At 44.8% G+C, this 18,009-nt stretch overlaps 1 protein-coding gene across 13 annotated transcripts in view; it reads right to left on the bottom strand.

Moving 5' to 3' along the window:
* The window catches only part of cngb1a (cyclic nucleotide gated channel subunit beta 1a), a 46,016-nt gene extending 29,706 nt beyond the window's left edge, over positions 1-16,310 (bottom strand). For 3 of the 13 annotated variants that reach the window (XM_078944718.1, XM_078944719.1, XM_078944725.1), the window contains exons 1-15: positions 15,172-15,392; positions 10,435-10,561; positions 10,276-10,336; positions 10,147-10,198; positions 9,943-10,039; positions 9,348-9,367; positions 8,352-8,366; positions 7,889-7,985; positions 5,882-5,900; positions 5,729-5,795; positions 5,508-5,602; positions 5,291-5,336; positions 1,507-1,536; positions 1,102-1,162; positions 991-1,018 (exon numbers count right to left, since the gene is read on the bottom strand). In XM_078944718.1, the coding sequence (XP_078800844.1) occupies positions 991-1,018; positions 1,102-1,162; positions 1,507-1,536; positions 5,291-5,336; positions 5,508-5,602; positions 5,729-5,795; positions 5,882-5,900; positions 7,889-7,985; positions 8,352-8,366; positions 9,348-9,367; positions 9,943-10,039; positions 10,147-10,198; positions 10,276-10,336; positions 10,435-10,560 (814 nt within the window). In that variant the 5' untranslated portion in view covers position 10,561; positions 15,172-15,392. Of the gene's footprint in view, positions 1-990; positions 1,019-1,101; positions 1,163-1,506; positions 1,537-5,290; positions 5,337-5,507; positions 5,603-5,728; positions 5,796-5,875; positions 5,901-7,888; positions 8,105-8,351; positions 8,367-9,347; positions 9,368-9,428; positions 9,557-9,942; positions 10,040-10,146; positions 10,199-10,275; positions 10,337-10,434; positions 10,562-15,171; positions 15,411-16,098 lie in introns of those variants that run through there. The other 10 variants (XM_078944722.1, XM_023953762.2, XM_078944721.1 and 7 more) reach the window with 10 other exon arrangements.
* Between the last annotated feature and the right edge of the window lie 1,699 nt (positions 16,311-18,009).

The raw sequence follows: 18,009 nt of genomic DNA, 5'->3' as shown, positions 1-18,009 counted from the left end.
CATAACAACTGCACTTAAACCCACTTTAAGACTTATAGCCACTTGTGGGCGTCATCAATGGCCATTGATTGATGGATGGGAGGGCCGCGAAACATGTTTATTGAAACGGGTCTGTAGCTGCTGCATGTTTAATGAGGAAATGGTTGAATAAATGGATAAGTGGATGGACAGATGAATAGGTTAACTGTTGAAGAAATGAATGTTGGATGGAAAGCTAATAGATGGATGGCTACATTGGTGGATGGATGGTATTAAACAAGAAAAACACAAACATTCCTCAACCACAGGACGTCACCTGGATGAATGAGAACTTTCACTGATGGGCAGATGGATGAAAGATGGGTTGAGTGCTAAACAAACTGATTGTTTTGTTGGTTGACTGACTGGTTGGTTGGTTGGCTGGTTTAGACAAAATCACCACATGGTTTGTTTTTTTCTCCAACAGGGCCTTTATTTTCCTGCATTGCTGTCCTCAGATCAGCCAAAACCTTTCAGAACAGAAGCAGCTCGGTGGAACTACAGCTCTGCGGCCTCCAGCTGAACATGCAGCCCGCTGGAGTCAAAGCAGTTTGAAAACGTCCCGCAGCAGCTCAGTGTTCCATGATCACGCATCTTCCTAAGCTGAATGCCACATAAAGTCCACATTTTACAGTTTGCGAAGCGTCAAAGCTGAGAGCGGCGTGAAAGCAGCGCAGCATACGAGCTGGACAGGACCGGACCACGACGTCCGCCTGTCCCTCAGTGTCAGCGTGAGCGACTCTGTCCCGGGCTGTCTTCTCCTTTTATTTTAAGGGGCTCTGCTTTCCTTTCCTTCCTGAAACAGAAGGAGAAGAGCAGCCCGGTTAGAGTCCACCTCAGCGCTGACACTGTCTGCTACAACCAACCAATCAGCTCGTCTCTGCGGGCTGCACGAAGAGAAAGATTGGCGCTCATGGGTGACCCCACCCGAAGGCCAGCCGAGGAGGGCAGCGGTGACAGTGTTGTACTTACTCGTCTGCACCTCGTCACTTCCTGCGTCCTGCAGCACAGAAACCAGTGAGATGGTCAGAGACGGTCACCTGACCTGAAGAACGCCATGCTTGAGGGTGGCGGGACACTTACCGGCTTCAGGACTGGCTGAGGCAGCATGCGGCCGATCCCACTGACGATCCAGCCCATCATACTCAAAGAGACAAGAGGAAGAGGAAGCTTTACTGTCATGGTTACAGTCAGCATCACCTCGTTTAGCGGAGAAGATTTAATATCCTAAAAATCTGCAAACAGAAACAGCTGAAGGGGGAGAATGGCCCCGCCCCATCCAACCATCCGCCCAATGGCCGTCCTCTCCTCCACCAAGAGGACCTCCACCATCAGGCCAACATGAAGTAAAGGGTTAAGCCCCAAGTCACAATGAGTGTCCGGCCAGGGGTTTGAATCCCTGACCGGACACTCAGCAGACCCAACCATGCTGTCAGTGAAGCTTCTCAAGCTGCATTTATTTCATGAAACAGGAACAGTTCCACCTACTTTGGCTGCTGCTCTGCTTCATTGGTGAGCCTGAGAGGAGAAGAAAACAATCGTTTCAGACGACGGACACAGCTGGAAGCTTCCTTCTGTTCTTTGTTTCTACATCCTAGTTTCCTCCTTTTGGGCTCCACAATCCTCAGACCTCAGAACGACTAAGCTGGGCCTGCGGTTCTCTGCATCCTCTACTCAAGAACTTTCACCCACAAGGATGTGGAACAGGTTCAGATGAACGCTGGTGACTCTGAGTCTGTGAAGACCCTCAGGTTTTTTGGTCAGTTGTTTATTACTGTTGTTAGCAAAAGGCTAAAATACAGATCCGGACATAAATAATCTCCATTTACTTGAAAAAGTTGTAATCCTTGAAGGAGTTTTACTGCATCATCCTTCAGTGAAGGTTCTCCTTTATCCAGGTCACATTCTTACAGGATTCTGTTCTTCAGGTCAGTTGGACTATAAAGACCACGGACTTCTTCTGTTATCAGACACAGTTGTGTTTCAACATACCTGACATGTTTTAAAACACGTCCATCAAAACATGTCAGGTATGTGAAAAAGAACACAACTGTGTCTGATTACAGAAGAAGTTAGTTAATAATACAGAAACTATGAACATTATTGAACTATTTAAAACCACTCCCATGGAAATTGTGTTTAGTGGTGTTTTTAACATGTTCTTGTAGCATTTGTCTGATGATGGATGACATGTTTAAAGAAAATTAGGCTTAAAATATATTTCTGAGGATGTCTTCATCCAGATTGTTGTAAATCAGGAGCAGACAAAACAGTGAAGTTTAAAAAGCTTTTTATGTACAAACTACTCTGTGGGCCACCAGCTTCCTGCTCTGCTCCATTCTGATCCTCCACTGTCAGACAGACAGATCCATCAACGTCTTTGTTTTCCTGGTCTGAGCTGGAATCTGGATCAGAACTGGACGGATGGATAGATCTGAGGCTGCTGCCATTTTTGTTCCACCGCTAATGTTAGGTTGGAGGTGTGAGGGGCTGTAAGCTAGCGGGTGAGCGTGTAAAAGGGATGATGGGAAATGAGCGCAGGTTTTCTCCACTCTAAGCCTCGTTTCCACTGGATGGTGCGGTCCGGTTTAGAATGGTCCAGGCAAATCAGGTGAGTGTTTTTCCACTCAAAGTTGGACCGTCCTGGCGCGTGTGGTTTGAACCGTCTGTTCCGGTTCCGGGTTACACGGCAGGACGCGTGGCGTGCCTCTCTGCGAATACAACTATCTTCAAATTACTTAAAAGGTTGATTTTCAAAAAAGAGAGCTGACCATGCCCCCGAAGAAACCCCAGGAATATGAAGAACTCAAAAAGACTCTTGACATTATTCAAGAAACGCTGAAAAGTTTTATGGAACAAGTGTCGGCTAAGCTAACACCGCTCTGGGAGATGATGGAAGAGTTCCGAAGATTTCGGGCTCAAAACGAGCAGCGAGAAAACCAGGTCGAGATTCTGGAGAAAAGACTGGACGATGTGGAACATCAAGTAAGGATGAATAATGTCTTTCTCACTGGAGTACCAATCAAGCCTCGAGCTAGCACTGCTAATGCTAGCGCTAGCGTAGCTAGCAGTGCCAATACGGAGATCGGTGCTGTGTCTCTGGATCAGCAAATACATTCATTTCTCACATCTAAAGGGATTTCCCTGGATCTCAATACCATCGAGACCTGCCACCTGCTCCCCAGGAGAAAGGAGACGGATAAACCAGCGATCCTCATCAGGTTTGTGAATCACAAACACAAGCTAGCTTTGATGAACCAAAGGAAACACCTGAAAGGTTCGGCTGCTTATCTGAACGACCATCTGACCAGAAGGAATGCTGAAATCTCAAAACATGCACGGCTTCTCAGGAAGCGTAAGCAGATTGAGAACACTTGGGTTAAAGGCTGCAGGATTTACGTCAAACCACTCGGTCCAGAGGACCGGTCCAAGGTTCTGGTGGTGAACACCATGAAAGACTTTGAAAAGTGTTTGGTCACGGTCGTCTGAAACAACATGGAGTAATAAACCAAAGAGCCAAATAATTTCAAGAAATATGACACGTGGATTCATCACTTTACGTAACCTGAATAACAGCAGAGTTCTGACCTGCAGACAACTTGACCTCAACTTTCACTGTCGCTGATATCAGCTGAAGAAGGATATGGACCTGAATCTAATGTCTGCAGACATAACATCGAAGAGAACTATAAACTCTGTTTTGAACCCAGGAGATCAGCTGTTATCAGTAAAAGAAGAAATACCAACCTTGGACAATCGACAGTTATGGACCCTTTTTACTTTCCCCCTAAGGCATTACCTTATTATAAAAAAAAAAAAAAAAAAAAAAATACAAAAAATATTTTAAAAAAAAAGTAAAACAAATGATTAATCACTTATTGAAAATTGTTAAATTGATTGACTTTTAATGATATTACTACACTTTCTCCAAAAATTGAAAAATTGATTCAAAAATCTTTCCTAATGTAGCATAATTTTGCACATGTTTTTAACTTTTGATACTTGATGAAATTTTTGCTATGAAAATTCCTGAAACAGTGTTGTCTGCTTTAATAATATAGTATTATGTTTTATTCATATGAATGGCTTTTATAAGTAACATAAGCTGCATATATTTCAGATGACTGATCTGCATTTGCCATGTTGATTTCTAAAATAGTTATTTTTGACGTAATACTTAAGTAATTCATCTTTGTCATGTGCTTTATCGATATCTTATGATTTTTAATTCTGTCTGATAAAAACTGGGAACCGGATATTGATAAATCATGTAATAAAATGGTTACAGTATAATCGGGGTGGGATTATATAAGTTCGCTTCCTTCCACTCCCTTTCAAGCAATATTTATTAATATGTCTAATTATCCTAAGTTTGATTAGTTACTATATGAATGTATAACTGATGTTTATATTGCTGTTGTGTATTATTTCTACTTAATTGCTTGAAATAAACCATTTCAAATCAAAAAATTCAAATCAAAAAGCTAACAACAACAACAACAACAACAACAACGGCGTTCATCCAGCAGCTCATTTTCCCAGCTTGGCTCTCCGTAGACACGAAGCATTTAATGTAGTGTGAGAGAAGATGGCGGTGGCGACGAGGAATTCAGACGCTTTCTTGTGTCGTAATGACCTTCAGTCAGTCAATCAACGACATCAATGGTAGCTCCGCCCTAACCGGTCCGTTCCATTTTTCTATAGACCTTCAATCACAGAGGGCCAAAGAAAAATGGTACGATTGAGTCCAGCTTATGTACTTTATAACGAAAATGCTCAAAATACCAGACCAGACTGCTCAGTGGAAACTACTAGGCTTAACTGTCCCGCCCACAACTCAGAGGCCGCTCTGCAGAAACTATGTCCTAGAAAACGACACAGGTTGTTTGATTTTGTTTAGAAACAGCTTCGTCATCATTAAACACCCACTGGGAACGCTTTGAATATCGATCAAAAGGTGATCGGACCGGGACTTTAAGAAGTGTTAGCCTTTATTCTGCACCGACTCGCTTCCTGCTCTTCCTGACCATGTTGTTGCTCCTGACCATGGTTCTGGAGAAGAACCAACAACTCCACATCTAAATGGTCACGTGACCCTCCTGAAGACGGCTGCAGCTGACCGGTAAAGCACGTCTACGTCAAAACACTATGTTTGTTTGTCTGAAAGAAACCTGCAGAGAAATTCTGGACGTTGAGCAGAACTTTGGTGGTTTTGTGTTTTTTCGCTTCATCGATGACAAATGAACAACAGATCACTGAACACGTCACTCACTCTGTCTCTGAGGGAGGTTTTGGAGCCGAAGCAGGAACTTTTATCACTGAAACAAACAAAAAACACCACGAGTGGAATTGAAGCTCATCATCATCATCATCATCATCATCATCATCATCATCATCATCATCATCATCATCATCATCATCATCATCATCATCATCATCATCATCATCATCATCATCATCAGTGACTCTGAACAGCGAAGTAGAAGCACCTTTAGCTTCAGTTTTCTCGTTGGTCTCCGTCTTGCAGTGACTCTCCGGATGAGGAACCACCTTCTCGATTCCATGTTTGATCCACTCCATCATCCTACAAACCAACGGCCAGCAGGACCATCAGTCATCACTCATCCAATCACAGGGGAGCAAACGGATTGTCTGCTTCACAACATCACAGCTTCATGTCTGAAGAACTCATGACAAACCAAACCCTCACCTGGGCGGGCCTAACTTCTCACTTTGGTCTGTCTCCGCCTCCTTCGCTGTGACCTGAGATTCTGCAGGTGAAAAACAGAAACCAGGAGAGGAATTCACCTTTGACCAGGTGAGCAGTTTCTGAAGCTCGAGTCTCATCTGAGCTCACCTGCAGGAGGCGCTGTCTGACGCACCTGAGGACAAACAACCAGGTTAATGGAAAGTTGGTACAAACTCATCTTTAAACAGATCGTCACCTCGTAAGGCTTTTTTTGGTTCCTTTTGTTGTATCGTCAGCAAAAATAAATCAGATTATAATTCAGGTTTTAGTCAATAAAAAAATCATGGCATGATGGAGTTAAACTTACAGTAAAACCACAAAAAACTAAAATAAAAAATGTAAGGCTGGACGGGCAGACAGACATAGAAAAAAGATAAATGTAGCCTCAACAGGGCACAAACCAGTGTTCTGGTTGTACCCGTCCAAAGCCCGGTAAATGCAGCAGGTAGAGAGTCAGGAAGAGCATTCATCCTAAAAGTATGAGACACAGAAACCTGGACAGGTGAACTGATATAATGATGGTATGGGGTTTCTCTACATTTTAGGGGCTTGGAGGGATATGACACCCCAAGCTCTCAGCACGCCCATACCCCCCCCCCCCCCCGTGTTATTCTAACAGTTTGTAATAAAAACAATTCTCATAAATATTTAAAAAAATAAAGCTAAAATGTGAAAAGAAAAAAGACAAACCAATAAAATGGCAGCGCAAGAAATTCCTTGACTCCGCCCCCTTTTAGTCAGATGAACATTAGAGACTGACACAGAAATCCCTTTCAGCGCATTTAGGCTAAGTTCAAACTGCAGGGCTTAATGCTCAACTTCGATTTTTTGAAAAAAAATCGGACTTTTTTTTGCAAAGCCGTTCACATTTCCAATTAAATGTGAATTTTTATGATCTCCTGTGTGACCGTGTGACCCAGAAGTGACCCGCACGCGCAGAAGAGTACTCAACGTTGAACGACGTCACTCGTAAGCGAAAGTAGCTAACATTAACAATGGACGTCAACAACAGTGTTGTCAACACTCAACAGCTCCTTTTGAATTATTACATTTATTTTCACAAAGGAGCAGCACAATTACAATCTTCTCATTTTAAGAAGGCATTGGAGCCAGGATGGTCTGGACCCACTGTTGTGGAATGGGGATGTGTGTGTGCTGGGGCCGCACGCGTGTGTGTGTGTAAGAGAGGAGAGAGTCATGGCGGGAAAGGTTCAACGCCACGCTCGGCCATTTCACTGGAAATATTTTCAAAAACCGCCCGGTTGCGATGAGAGCCCTGGAGTTTGGCCTGAATAGAGCTGTCACCCCAAACATGAATCCAGTCGGTGACCTGGCTTCCCTTCCACTGACTGGTCTCAGCAGCATCGTCCGCCATGGTTGATGTTTATGTTCTAGTTCCTGCCAACTTAAACACTGAATGATGACGTTTGTAGTGTCTCAATGACGTACGGGTTGGATTCATGCGGCCTGGCCGGTCAGACGGAGGTCGCATTAGAAAAGATCGGATCTGTGTCGTTCAGACTGTCATGAACAGATCAGATACAGGTCGCATAGGGGCAAAAAAAAAAATCAGAATTGGGTTTCAGCCTGCAGTGTGAACGTAGCCTTAGCTTTGAGCTTTTTGTTTGGAAGTGTTTGATTTGTAACATTTTAAATGTGGACTTTCACGTCTCCAGACTGATTTTATAAAATGACAGATTTTGTCTGATGACACAAACATCAGTCTACATGCCCTGAAATCCGTTGTTCAGGTTGTCACGGTGACAGTGGGTCATGGACAGTTGCTATGGAAACTGTAATTTCCCATCAAAACTGTGTGGTCCAGAACCGAACGCAGAGAAATTCTGGTTCTTCTGCCTGAAGCTCAGAAATGAATCAGAACCAGTTAGACATCAAAGGCTTCATGAGCCCGGCTGGTAAACGCCGAACCGACAGGCGGACCGGGATGACGGGTTCTAAGGCCAGTGAGGTGGAACGCCTTCTCCACATTTGACCCCCCTCAGGGGGAGAACCACATCAGTTGGTCTAGACCCCAAATTGGACAGTACCACCAGGTCCCTGAGCGGTCTCACTGGTTGTTCTCAGGTGACAGTTGGAAGGAGGAGCTTCAGGTGGACGTACCTGAGGCTGCTCCGCTGCCGTGGGCTCTTTGCTCTTCAGCTCAGGCTGAGGAACGACCTTCTCCAAGCCCTGAGAGATCCAGGCCATCATCCCCTTTCTGAGGAGAGAGCTCTCATGAGTCCTTAGAGTCCACCGTAAGCACAAGGGGGCGCTGCAGTCGGGGCTTCAGCAAAGCGCACCCTGCTGGTGGGTTTGCACAGTGCACTGTTCTGCAGCCTGCAGGTGGAAATGCAGCACACTAGCTGGCATCGAAGGAAGCAGCTTTTTAACAAACTCCATGCATGTCGTATTTTTTACCAAAGACGTTATTTTTGCACCAAATCCACCAAAGAGGATCACTATTTGGCATTAAGTCACTGTTGGTGAAAACTACAGCTCATAATTTGGCAGACTGGTACTTTGGGGAAAAGCACTGCAGCTCACTATTAGGCATCTTTCCTGTTCTGGCGGAACAGTTACTTACTCTTCTTCAGGTCTACTGTTGGCCATGGGGGTGGAGGGAGGGGGATCAGGATTAGTCAGTTTGTTAACTTAAATGATCTTTTTAAACAAAAAGGTAAAATCACATCATTTAATAGAACAGCAGTGAACTTTAAAGCCTCATGAACCCACACGGGTTCTGCAGGGTTTTGGGTGGTCCGGGTCCGTGGAGGGTCACAGAGAGGAGCGGCATCTTAGCGGGAGCACAGCTGCGTCTTGAGGCCCGCACGGCCATGAAAATGGAACGTACCATTGTGGTGCGTGTCAGGCGAGGTATTTTTAAAGACAATAGAAGCTCCACGCACTCATGATGAACGGGTGATGCTGTCGCACGCCGTCCTTACGCCACACTAGTCGTCAGTGAGGTGCGAGTACTGGGTCCTTTCTGACATACATGCACGGGGCGTGCACGTGAACCATAAGTGCTGGTAGGACACACGCAGGATGTTCACACAAACTACACTCTGATTGGCTAATTTCCACATTTCAGACAGTCAGGCTGCACGCAAAAATGTGCCTGCGTCTCATATCCGCCCCCCTTACTAACCCTGACATGTTTAACCCTTGTGCTATCCTATGGGGTCCAGATGACCCCCCCTTCCATTGAGGTGTTCTCCCTACCATGACAAAGGTGGATAAAGGTGGAAAGATTTCATGTAATCCATGGACACCAGTGAAGATCACAAATCATTGAAGAAAAAAGGTTCAGAGCACTGTCTAGTGGGTCTAGATGACCCACCTCCCAATGTTAAAGTGTCTAGGATAGAACAAGGGTTAAGTGTTTACGCAGCATGACCGTAGGAAAAACACGCATGAACATTTTGTCTCTGCGGCTTCGCTGAGCGGTCTGTTGTGAGCGGACGTTTTGTGTGGGTCACTTGTGAAACCCGTACAGGATTGTCCACCCCCCCCCCCCCAGACAGCTGTTGGTACTGAGAGCCTAAACTCTGCTGGAGAAGATACACAAACAGATGTTTACCTGAGCGCTGCAGTCTCCTCCTGCGGAACATGAACACAGACAGAAGAAAGTGGTCAGGGAGAATGGCGGCTGGTTCCTCACCTCCATGTCAGGAAGGTGATGGTCGTGGAAGCAGACGAACATGACAGGGAAACTGCATTTGGCTGAGAACAGCTGTCTCTGTCTGCGGCTGAGGAACATCTGAGATCTTTGTGCGTCTCTGTGACAAAGTGCTTTGAAACCAGTGTTGACCCAGAACCACACCCACGTCGTTAACATATAAACATGGTCAAAGCTCATAGGACAGGACGCGCATTAACCCTAAACGAGGAGTTTTAACTCTGATTGTTCAACAAAAGTATTTTCAGAACTTTAAGCATCCATGACTCTGGATTCCTGATTGAAGAAAAAGTCTAAATCCTATTTGAAAAAATTCAAAATGGTTAAAACAATTAACTTTGTCTTGTCAAACATTTGTTTTTGTAAATGTTAAGGGGCTCAAAAGTTCTCTGGACATTTTGCAGAAAACATTCGTTTTTATTATCACAGTTCATTTTTGAATGTGAAGGTTGGTGGTGGCGGCAGTATCATCATCTGGGACAGACTTGGTCCTCACCTTGGTGGAGTGGGCGGGGATTGCTCTGTTCAGGCTTGGTGAGGCTGCAGGATGTGGAAGAGAGCTGCTGATCCAGGTCAGCACGCCAGGCGCAGGACTGAGGAGGTGGAGGTCAAAGGTTAGGGGTTCAAACGCACAGACACATCAGCTAGCTTCACAGCTAGTTAGCATCTCTGGAGACGATGTTGTGGAACCAGAACTCACCCGTTTCCTGCCGCTGCTTGGTTCTCCTGCTTTGAATTCTCAGCCTTTGAAGCTGTTAACCAATCAGGTTTCATCTTTTATTCAAGGAACGAAAGCAAAAAAATGTTTAAAAGATGACGGCCGTCTCACCTTCGTTTTTGCATTCATCTTGAAACTTCACTTTCTTCTCCTGCTGAGGACAAAACACCGCCTCATGTTTGATAAGGTGAGGAAATTTCAAACAAACTATTATAAAATGCTTTTGGATAAAAAAAAATAAAATAAGGACACTGTCCCCGAGTGTCTTACAGGAGGAGGAGGCGGAGCTTCGGCGACAGGGGGGGCAGCACTTTGTTTGCCGCCCTTCGGACCCTCTGCGATTTTGGACGGCGGCTCAGGTGGTTGGGGTACGACTTTGACAACCCAGTTTAACATCCTGCACAAACACAAAGACACACTTCTGTCCAGATCAAGAAACAGTGAAAAAGGAGTCAAATTTGAATTGTTGTCAATCAACCTGCAAAACCATAAGCAGGAATCATTCTTGGGACATTTTCTTAATACAATTTTTCCTTTATTTGCCAAAATGCTTTTGTAACAAGTTCAAATGAATTCAAATTGTTCAAAACCTGCAGGTCAAACTTTATTAAAACTAACAGAAAAACAGAACAAAACTGGTGAACTAACCAAAGTTTCAAAGAAAAAAAACGTTGTTGATACTTTATTGAACTTTATTGAAAATTATTTAAAAAAAACAAGGTAATATATGTTTTAAATGATTTTAGTGTTATAATCAAATATGGAATCAAAATTACCGTATTTTCCGGACTATAAGTCGCCCTTTTTTTCATAGTTTGGCAAGGGGTGCGACTTATACTCCGCAGCGACTTATATTAGAAATAAATTGAAATAAATACATTGTTAACCCTCCTGTTATGTTCATTTGTGAGGAACAGAGATGATGTTCCTGGGTCAATTTGATGTATGAGGTATTTTAAGTGTTAAGAGTATGTTAAGTGACTCAGAAAATCAGCAAACCTTTTTTTACAGTAAGATCTTGAAGGCTAACAACATAATATTCTATTTTCCAATGATTTCATAGATTCAGAAATGCAATAAAAATGACAACTGTTTCTACAAATACAGGATGAAAACAGAGTATTAGTTAGCCAATGATGCTTCATGAAAGGAATAAATAAATAAGTATGAGAAAGAATTACTGTGAAATTATGAGATAAACATTCTGCTATGATTGTGTCATATGAGGTTGTGGAACTTATTAGTTCTTGGTCTCAGATTTTGTCAAATAAATTTCCCGTCAAAATGAGACTTATAGTCCAGTGCGACTTATCTGTGTTTTTTTCTACTTTATAATGCATCTTTGGGCTGGTGTGACTTATACTCCGCAGCGACTTATAGTCCGGAAAACATGGTAACGTACCTGATGAATTTCAAGAATCATAAGAAATGATTTTGATGATGATGCGTCAGAAAGAGAAAGAAAAAGATGTTTATAAAGGCTTCGACCAAAAACCACACACAAAAAAAACACAAAGCTTCAGTCTCCGTCTGAAACCACACGAAGTTTCAGTCTCCATCTGAGTCCACACAAAGCTTCAGTCTCCACCTGAAGCCAAATGAGGCTTCAGTCTCCATCTGAAGCCACACGAAGCGCTGGTTCACCACCTATAACCACATGAAGCTTCGGTCTCCATCTGAGTCAACACAAACTTCAGTCACCACCTGAAGCCAAACGGGGCTTCGGTCTCTACCTGAAACCACACAAAACTTCAGTCTCTACCTGAAACCACACAATGCTTCAGTCTCCACCTGAAGCCAAATGAGGCTTCAGTCTCCACCTGAAACCACACAAGGCTTCAGTCTCCATCTGAAGCCACACGAAGCGCTGGTTCTCCACCTATAACCACACGAAGCTTCGGTCTCCACCTGAAGCCAAAGGGGGCTTCAGTCTCTACCTGAAACCACACAAAACTTCAGTCTCCACCTGAAACCATACAATGCTTCAGTCTTCACCTGAAACCACACAAAGCTTCAGTCTCCACCTGAAAACCAAATAGGGCTTCAGTCTCCACCTAAAACCACACGAAGCTTCAGTCTCCACCTGAAACCATACAATGCTTCAGTCTTCACCTGAAACCACACAAAGCTTCAGTCTCCACCTGAAAACCAAATATGGCTTCAGTCTCCATCTGAGTCAACACAAAGCTTCAGTCACCACCTGAAGCCAAACAGGGCTTCGGTCTCTACCTAAAGCCACACAAAGCTTCGGTCTCCACCTGAAACCACACAATACTTCAGTCTCCAGCTGAGTCCACACAAAACTTCAGTCTCCACCTGAAGCCAAATGAGGCTTCAGTCTCCACCTGAAACCACACAAGGCTTCAGTCTGCATCTGAGTCAACACAAAGCTTCAGTCTCCATCTGAGTCAACACAAAGCTTCAGTCACCACCTGAAGCCAAACAGGGCTTCGGTCTCTACCTAAAGCCACACAAAGCTTCGGTCTCCACCTGAAGCCACACAAAGCTTTAGTCTCCACCTGAAACCACACAAAGCTTCAGTCTCCATCTGAGTCAACACAAAGCTTCAGTCTCCACCTGAAGCCAAATGAGGCTTCAGTCTCCACCTGAAACCACACAAGGCTTCAGTCTGCATCTGAGTCAACACAAAGCTTCAGTCTCCATCTGAGTCAACACAAAGCTTCAGTCACCACCTGAAGCCAAACGGGGCTTCGGTCTCTACCTGAAACCACACAAGGCTTCAGTCTCGATCTGAAGCCACACGAAGCGCTGGTTCTCCACCTATAACCACACAAAGCTTCGGTCTCCACCTGAAGCCAAAGGGGGCTTCAGTCTCCACCTGAAGCCAAAGGGGGCTTCAGTCTCCACCTGAAGCCAAACAAGGCTTCAATCTCCGCCTGTAACCACACAAGGCTTCAGTCTCCATCTGAAGCCACACAATGCTTCAGTCTTCACCTGAAAACCAAATAGGGCTTCAGTCTCCACCTAAAACCATACAATGCTTCAGTCTCCATCTGAGTCCACACAAAGCTTCAGTCTCCACCTGAAGCCAAACGGGGCTTCGGTCTCTACCTGAAGCCACACAATGCTTCAGTCTTCACCTGAAAACCAAATAGGGCTTCAGTCTCCACCTAAAACCACACGAAGCTTCAGTCTCCACCTAAAACCATACAATGCTTCAGTCTCCATCTGAGTCAACACAAAGCTTCAGTCTCCACCTGAAGCCAAATGAGGCTTCAGTCTCCACCTGAAACCACACAAGGCTTCAGTCTGCATCTGAGTCAACACAAAGCTTCAGTCACCACCTGAAGCCAAACGGGGCTTCGGTCTCTACCTGAAACCACACAAGGCTTCAGTCTCGATCTGAAGCCACACGAAGCGCTGGTTCTCCACCTATAACCACACAAAGCTTCGGTCTCCACCTGAAGCCAAAGGGGGCTTCAGTCTCCACCTGAAGCCAAACAAGGCTTCAATCTCCGCCTGTAACCACACAAGGCTTCAGTCTCCATCTGAAGCCACACAATGCTTCAGTCTTCACCTAAAACCACACGAAGCTTCAGTCTCCACCTGAAACCATACAATGCTTCAGTCTCCATCTGAGTCCACACAAAGCTTCAGTCTCCACCTGAAGCCAAACGGGGCTTCAGTCTCTACCTGAAACCACACGAAGCTTCAGTCTCCACCTTTTCTCTTATCTCCTGTCATGGACAGAGCTGTGAGGCTGTAGTGGTGACTCATACTGATTTGGAAGGAAATGCTGAAATACTTCTATATGCTGTCAAATAACAAAAGTTGTTGAATGTTTTATCTGGACTTAGTGTTTTTCCTTCTTACCCCTTTTCCTTCCATGGTAACAGTTCATTCAGCCGATGATTTTTCACGTGAATTCGGTTTTGAGATGTTTAAAATTCTTGGCTGGTGGAGAATTTAGCATTTTATGTGTTTTTTTGTGTAGTTCATTCACAATTATTACTTACATCTTAAGCAAATGTTGTGATTTTTCTCGTGACACATAGACAAATGTGTCTTTCCACGACTGTTTGTTTGTCTAACAGACTTTTCATGCATGAACCATCGATGTATAACCTTTATATCATGTATGCGGCGCACATATCACGATGCACAAATGACTAATGAATTGCACATAAACATCACAATATTGAGATTGGTTTACGTGTTCTTTGCGTTGTTTTTTTTTGTACTTCTGTGGTTTTAACCCCGGTCATTCCTGATCCGTCTGTGAAAATTTCATGCAGAGACCAAAACTTTTCTCACTTTTTCTACGTAGATTTAATGTACGTAGTGGCTGTGGGACACGCATGTTCCTCAGGGTCGTGTGTTTGTAGAAGAGGAGAAATAACAGGCTTGTCCCGCGGCCGCCACCCCAGGCCCCACCCCTCCCCCGCATGGCCGTTCTGGTGTTAATGGGGTTTGGATCACGTCTGGCTGAGTGTCACCTTCAATTAGAGGCGACCGACCATGACCCTAATCCTGCGGAACAACACGCCGCAGAGATCCGGTCTGAGCGCTCGCTGCACAGGGTTCTGCAGGGTTCTACTTTTGTTCCATCATGAAGAAGCAGAGAACTCGAGACCCAAACGGGCTCTCCACTTGGAACCATCAGACGGTTCTCACACAGTTCCCTGCCGAGGCCTTCCCGCTGATCCTCTCACCTACAGAGACCGATTAGTGGACTTCTGTCATCAAACAACCAGTTAAACAGGTTTGTGTTGACAATTGTCGGGTTGACGAGGAGATCCAGAACCTGAAAACCATCCAGTGACGATCAAGCAGGTTCCTGTTCTCCAGAATCATCCAGAACAGTTCCAGTCCCTCAGAGAAACCACTTTGAGACCATTGGAGCTGGATCTGAGCGTCAAAGCTGCAACACAAGACCCACTAACCCAGACTGTGTCCGCTCTGCCACCAGAACCGAACCTTGCACCAACAGTGGGTTTAATGGGATTGGGGAGTTGAAGGTCCAGAGTGACGGGGGTCTGGTCCTACCTGAGTCGCTCAGTCTGGGTCCAGCAGCATCCCACAGAGCTGCGGGGAAGACGTCCAGTGGCGATCTGAGTGCTGGGGAAGGATTACCGGGCTAACAGGATTACAGAGGAGGAGAGCCGGGGGAGGAACCTCTGCAGGTCCAAACCGCTGAGACGGGATGCTGGGGCCGTCGGTGATGACGGAGGAACCACCTCCACCTCTGAGCCGCTTGATGATTGCTGATGGGTGCAGTGAAGAAGCTGCAAAGTAGTGAAGAAAAACACTTTCATTCTTTAGAAACTTCTTAAAGCTCCAAACTTTACACGACTCGTCTGGTGTTGACCAGATCCGTGGCAGAGTGTGTGCGTGTGGTGGGGGGTACCAAAAGGTAGATTAAAGAGGTAGGTCTGCGGCCCTGAGGCATGCTGGGAGGCTGTTCCACAGGCGAGGTCAATAAAAACGAATTGAGGCCTCACTGTTTTTAGTTCTAACTTTTGGAATAACCAAAAGGCCGGTATCAGAGGACCTCAGGGTCCACGAAGACTCATCCTTTCATATCATATCAGATAAATATGAAGGCCTGAGACCAGAAAAACATTTGTAAACCAATAAAGAACTTTAAAATCAATCAAAAAGAAGATTTACATCTAAAAGTTGCAGAAGTTTAGAATTCTACAAATATTATAAACTATAAACGTCATTCTGGTAATGTAGCTCGAGTGCCAGTCACTAAATTGATGACTTGTTTAGGGATCTTCATGTCTGAACATCTTTTGAAGCTTTTCGCTCATATTTTGAAAATACCTCATCTTGAAAAGCTAAATGTGAGCAAAACCTAAAGTAAGGAGCAGAATCATAAAACCGCTGAAGTTCATGAAGGAACCTAAACCAGAACCAGACCTCTGAAGGATTCTCAGAATAAACCAAATTGGCAAAAACTTTGAAGACCTGAACAAATATGTTCTGTTGAGGGGTTGGTGCAGGACCCAAATGCAGAGACAGGGAGTTCCAAAAACCAAGGGAGGCGCTGCCAAGCAGGGAAACTGGAAATCCAAACAGGCAGACAAGGTAGAAGACAGAATGGAGCAGCACACAGGAAGGCAGAGACAAGACATGCAGGATATGCAAACAGGACTGATGAGACACAGGTGAAAACCATCAGGGACAAGGGAAGGCAAACTCCAACTAAGAAACCTTCAAAATAAGACAGGAAGTAGAATACCACACAAACAGAACCCAAACCACAACAACTTAAATAAAAACTGAAAACGCAGATAATCTAAAAAACTAATGCTAAACTGCCTAAAGATAAAGAAGACAAGAATTTGAATATTTTGAATCAGCTGCTGGAAATACGTAGAACTGTCTTTTTTACACTCTCTCCCTCTCCGATCTAGTTTCAAAGTGTTCACAGTGGGCTTTCAATGATGATGATGCCGTTTTCAGCTAAACTCCACAAATCTGTCTTTTTCTAGGACATAGTTTCTGCAGAGCAGCAGGAGTTGATTAGAAATTCACCTCTGAGTTGCTGGTGGGACCGTTGGCGTGGCGTGCCCCAGTTTCCACTGGGAAATGGGGGCAGGATTCCCAATTGTACTTCTTTTGAAGTCAATTCCAAAAGCTTGGAAAGGGGAACATGGAGGGTTTGGTGGAACAGTTTTCTCAAAGGTGGATCAGAACCAGCACTCTGGTTCTGGATACTGCGGCAGCTGCATTGTAAAGCTGCTAATGTGGCCCTGACCAGGATTAGCTGCTAACCAGGTTAAGTCCATCGTCAGCAAAACAGAGGATTGAATCATAGCTGCTGCTGCATCCACCTGAGCCAGAGCAGAGACACCCCCCCAGACAGGGATGGACACTCACCTGCTTCCCGTCTCCTCTGGTCTTCAGCTGGTTTCAGGTTCACTGAAGGGAGGGGAAGGAAGTGAACGTATATAATCCCACCCCTGTTCTACCGTAACCATTTTATTACACCCATCATCATTATCCGGTTCATGGCTTCTAATCACATATTTATACCTTACCAACACAGATTCAGCTCATTAAGAATCCTTAAGTATCAATGAATCCCGGGGCAAAAGCAGCTGCATGTACCCGGTCCCAAGTCCGGGTACATGCAGAGGGCTGTTGGGTGGACATCCGACGTAAAACATGAACCGATTCTAAAGGCTGAGTTAAGTATAACAGAAACGACAAAGTGGAAAATATAAAAAGCTTTAGTTCTGCGTTTAACGTGTCTGTTTTGAATGATTGTCTCTTGTCTTGAATGCAAAATGTTTCCTTACATTACTGTGAAAAACAAGTCAGGAGGTCACAGGCCTTCCTGACTGAGTCACGAAACATCAAGCCAGGAACGGCGGGTGCTTACCGAGGCTCATCTGTTCCCATTTTTGGTGCCAAAAGGACAGAAGAAGACAACTCTTGGTGCAACAAAAGCAGGTGAGGTTACGTTTAGGTTTTCCTTTGAGATGCACGTTATTCTGAGAAACCGTGACCTCAGAATACTTAATGTTTTGGGAAATCCTCATGTATCCATAGATATAGCTCCATATTTTTGTCCTTTAACAATTCTTTGTGCCCTTGATTTCTTTTTGGCCGTGTGCAGTTTGCAGACACGGTCAATACTTTGCACAGCTTGGTGTAGTCGTCAATAGGCAGCAGGAGCCCGGGAACTACCTTCTGGGGGGCGGGGAGTCCAGACAGATGGAACGTGTGGACCACGGGCCTCAGCGCTATTACAGGTTACAGGTGTGAGAGCCAGAAATCTTGCTTGTTTGTAGACGACCAAATACTTATTTTCCACCATAATTTACAAATACATTCTTTAAAAATCAGACAGAGGGATTTTTTCCCCTCATT

The sequence above is a fragment of the Oryzias latipes genome, chromosome 3 (assembly GCF_053564925.1).
Source record: "Oryzias latipes strain Hd-rR chromosome 3, Olatipes_Hd-rR_3.1".
NCBI classification, from domain to species: Eukaryota; Metazoa; Chordata; class Actinopteri; order Beloniformes; family Adrianichthyidae; genus Oryzias; species Oryzias latipes.
The sequence above is the reverse complement of the archived record's forward strand: the minus strand, read 5'-3'. Positions and strand labels throughout refer to the sequence as shown.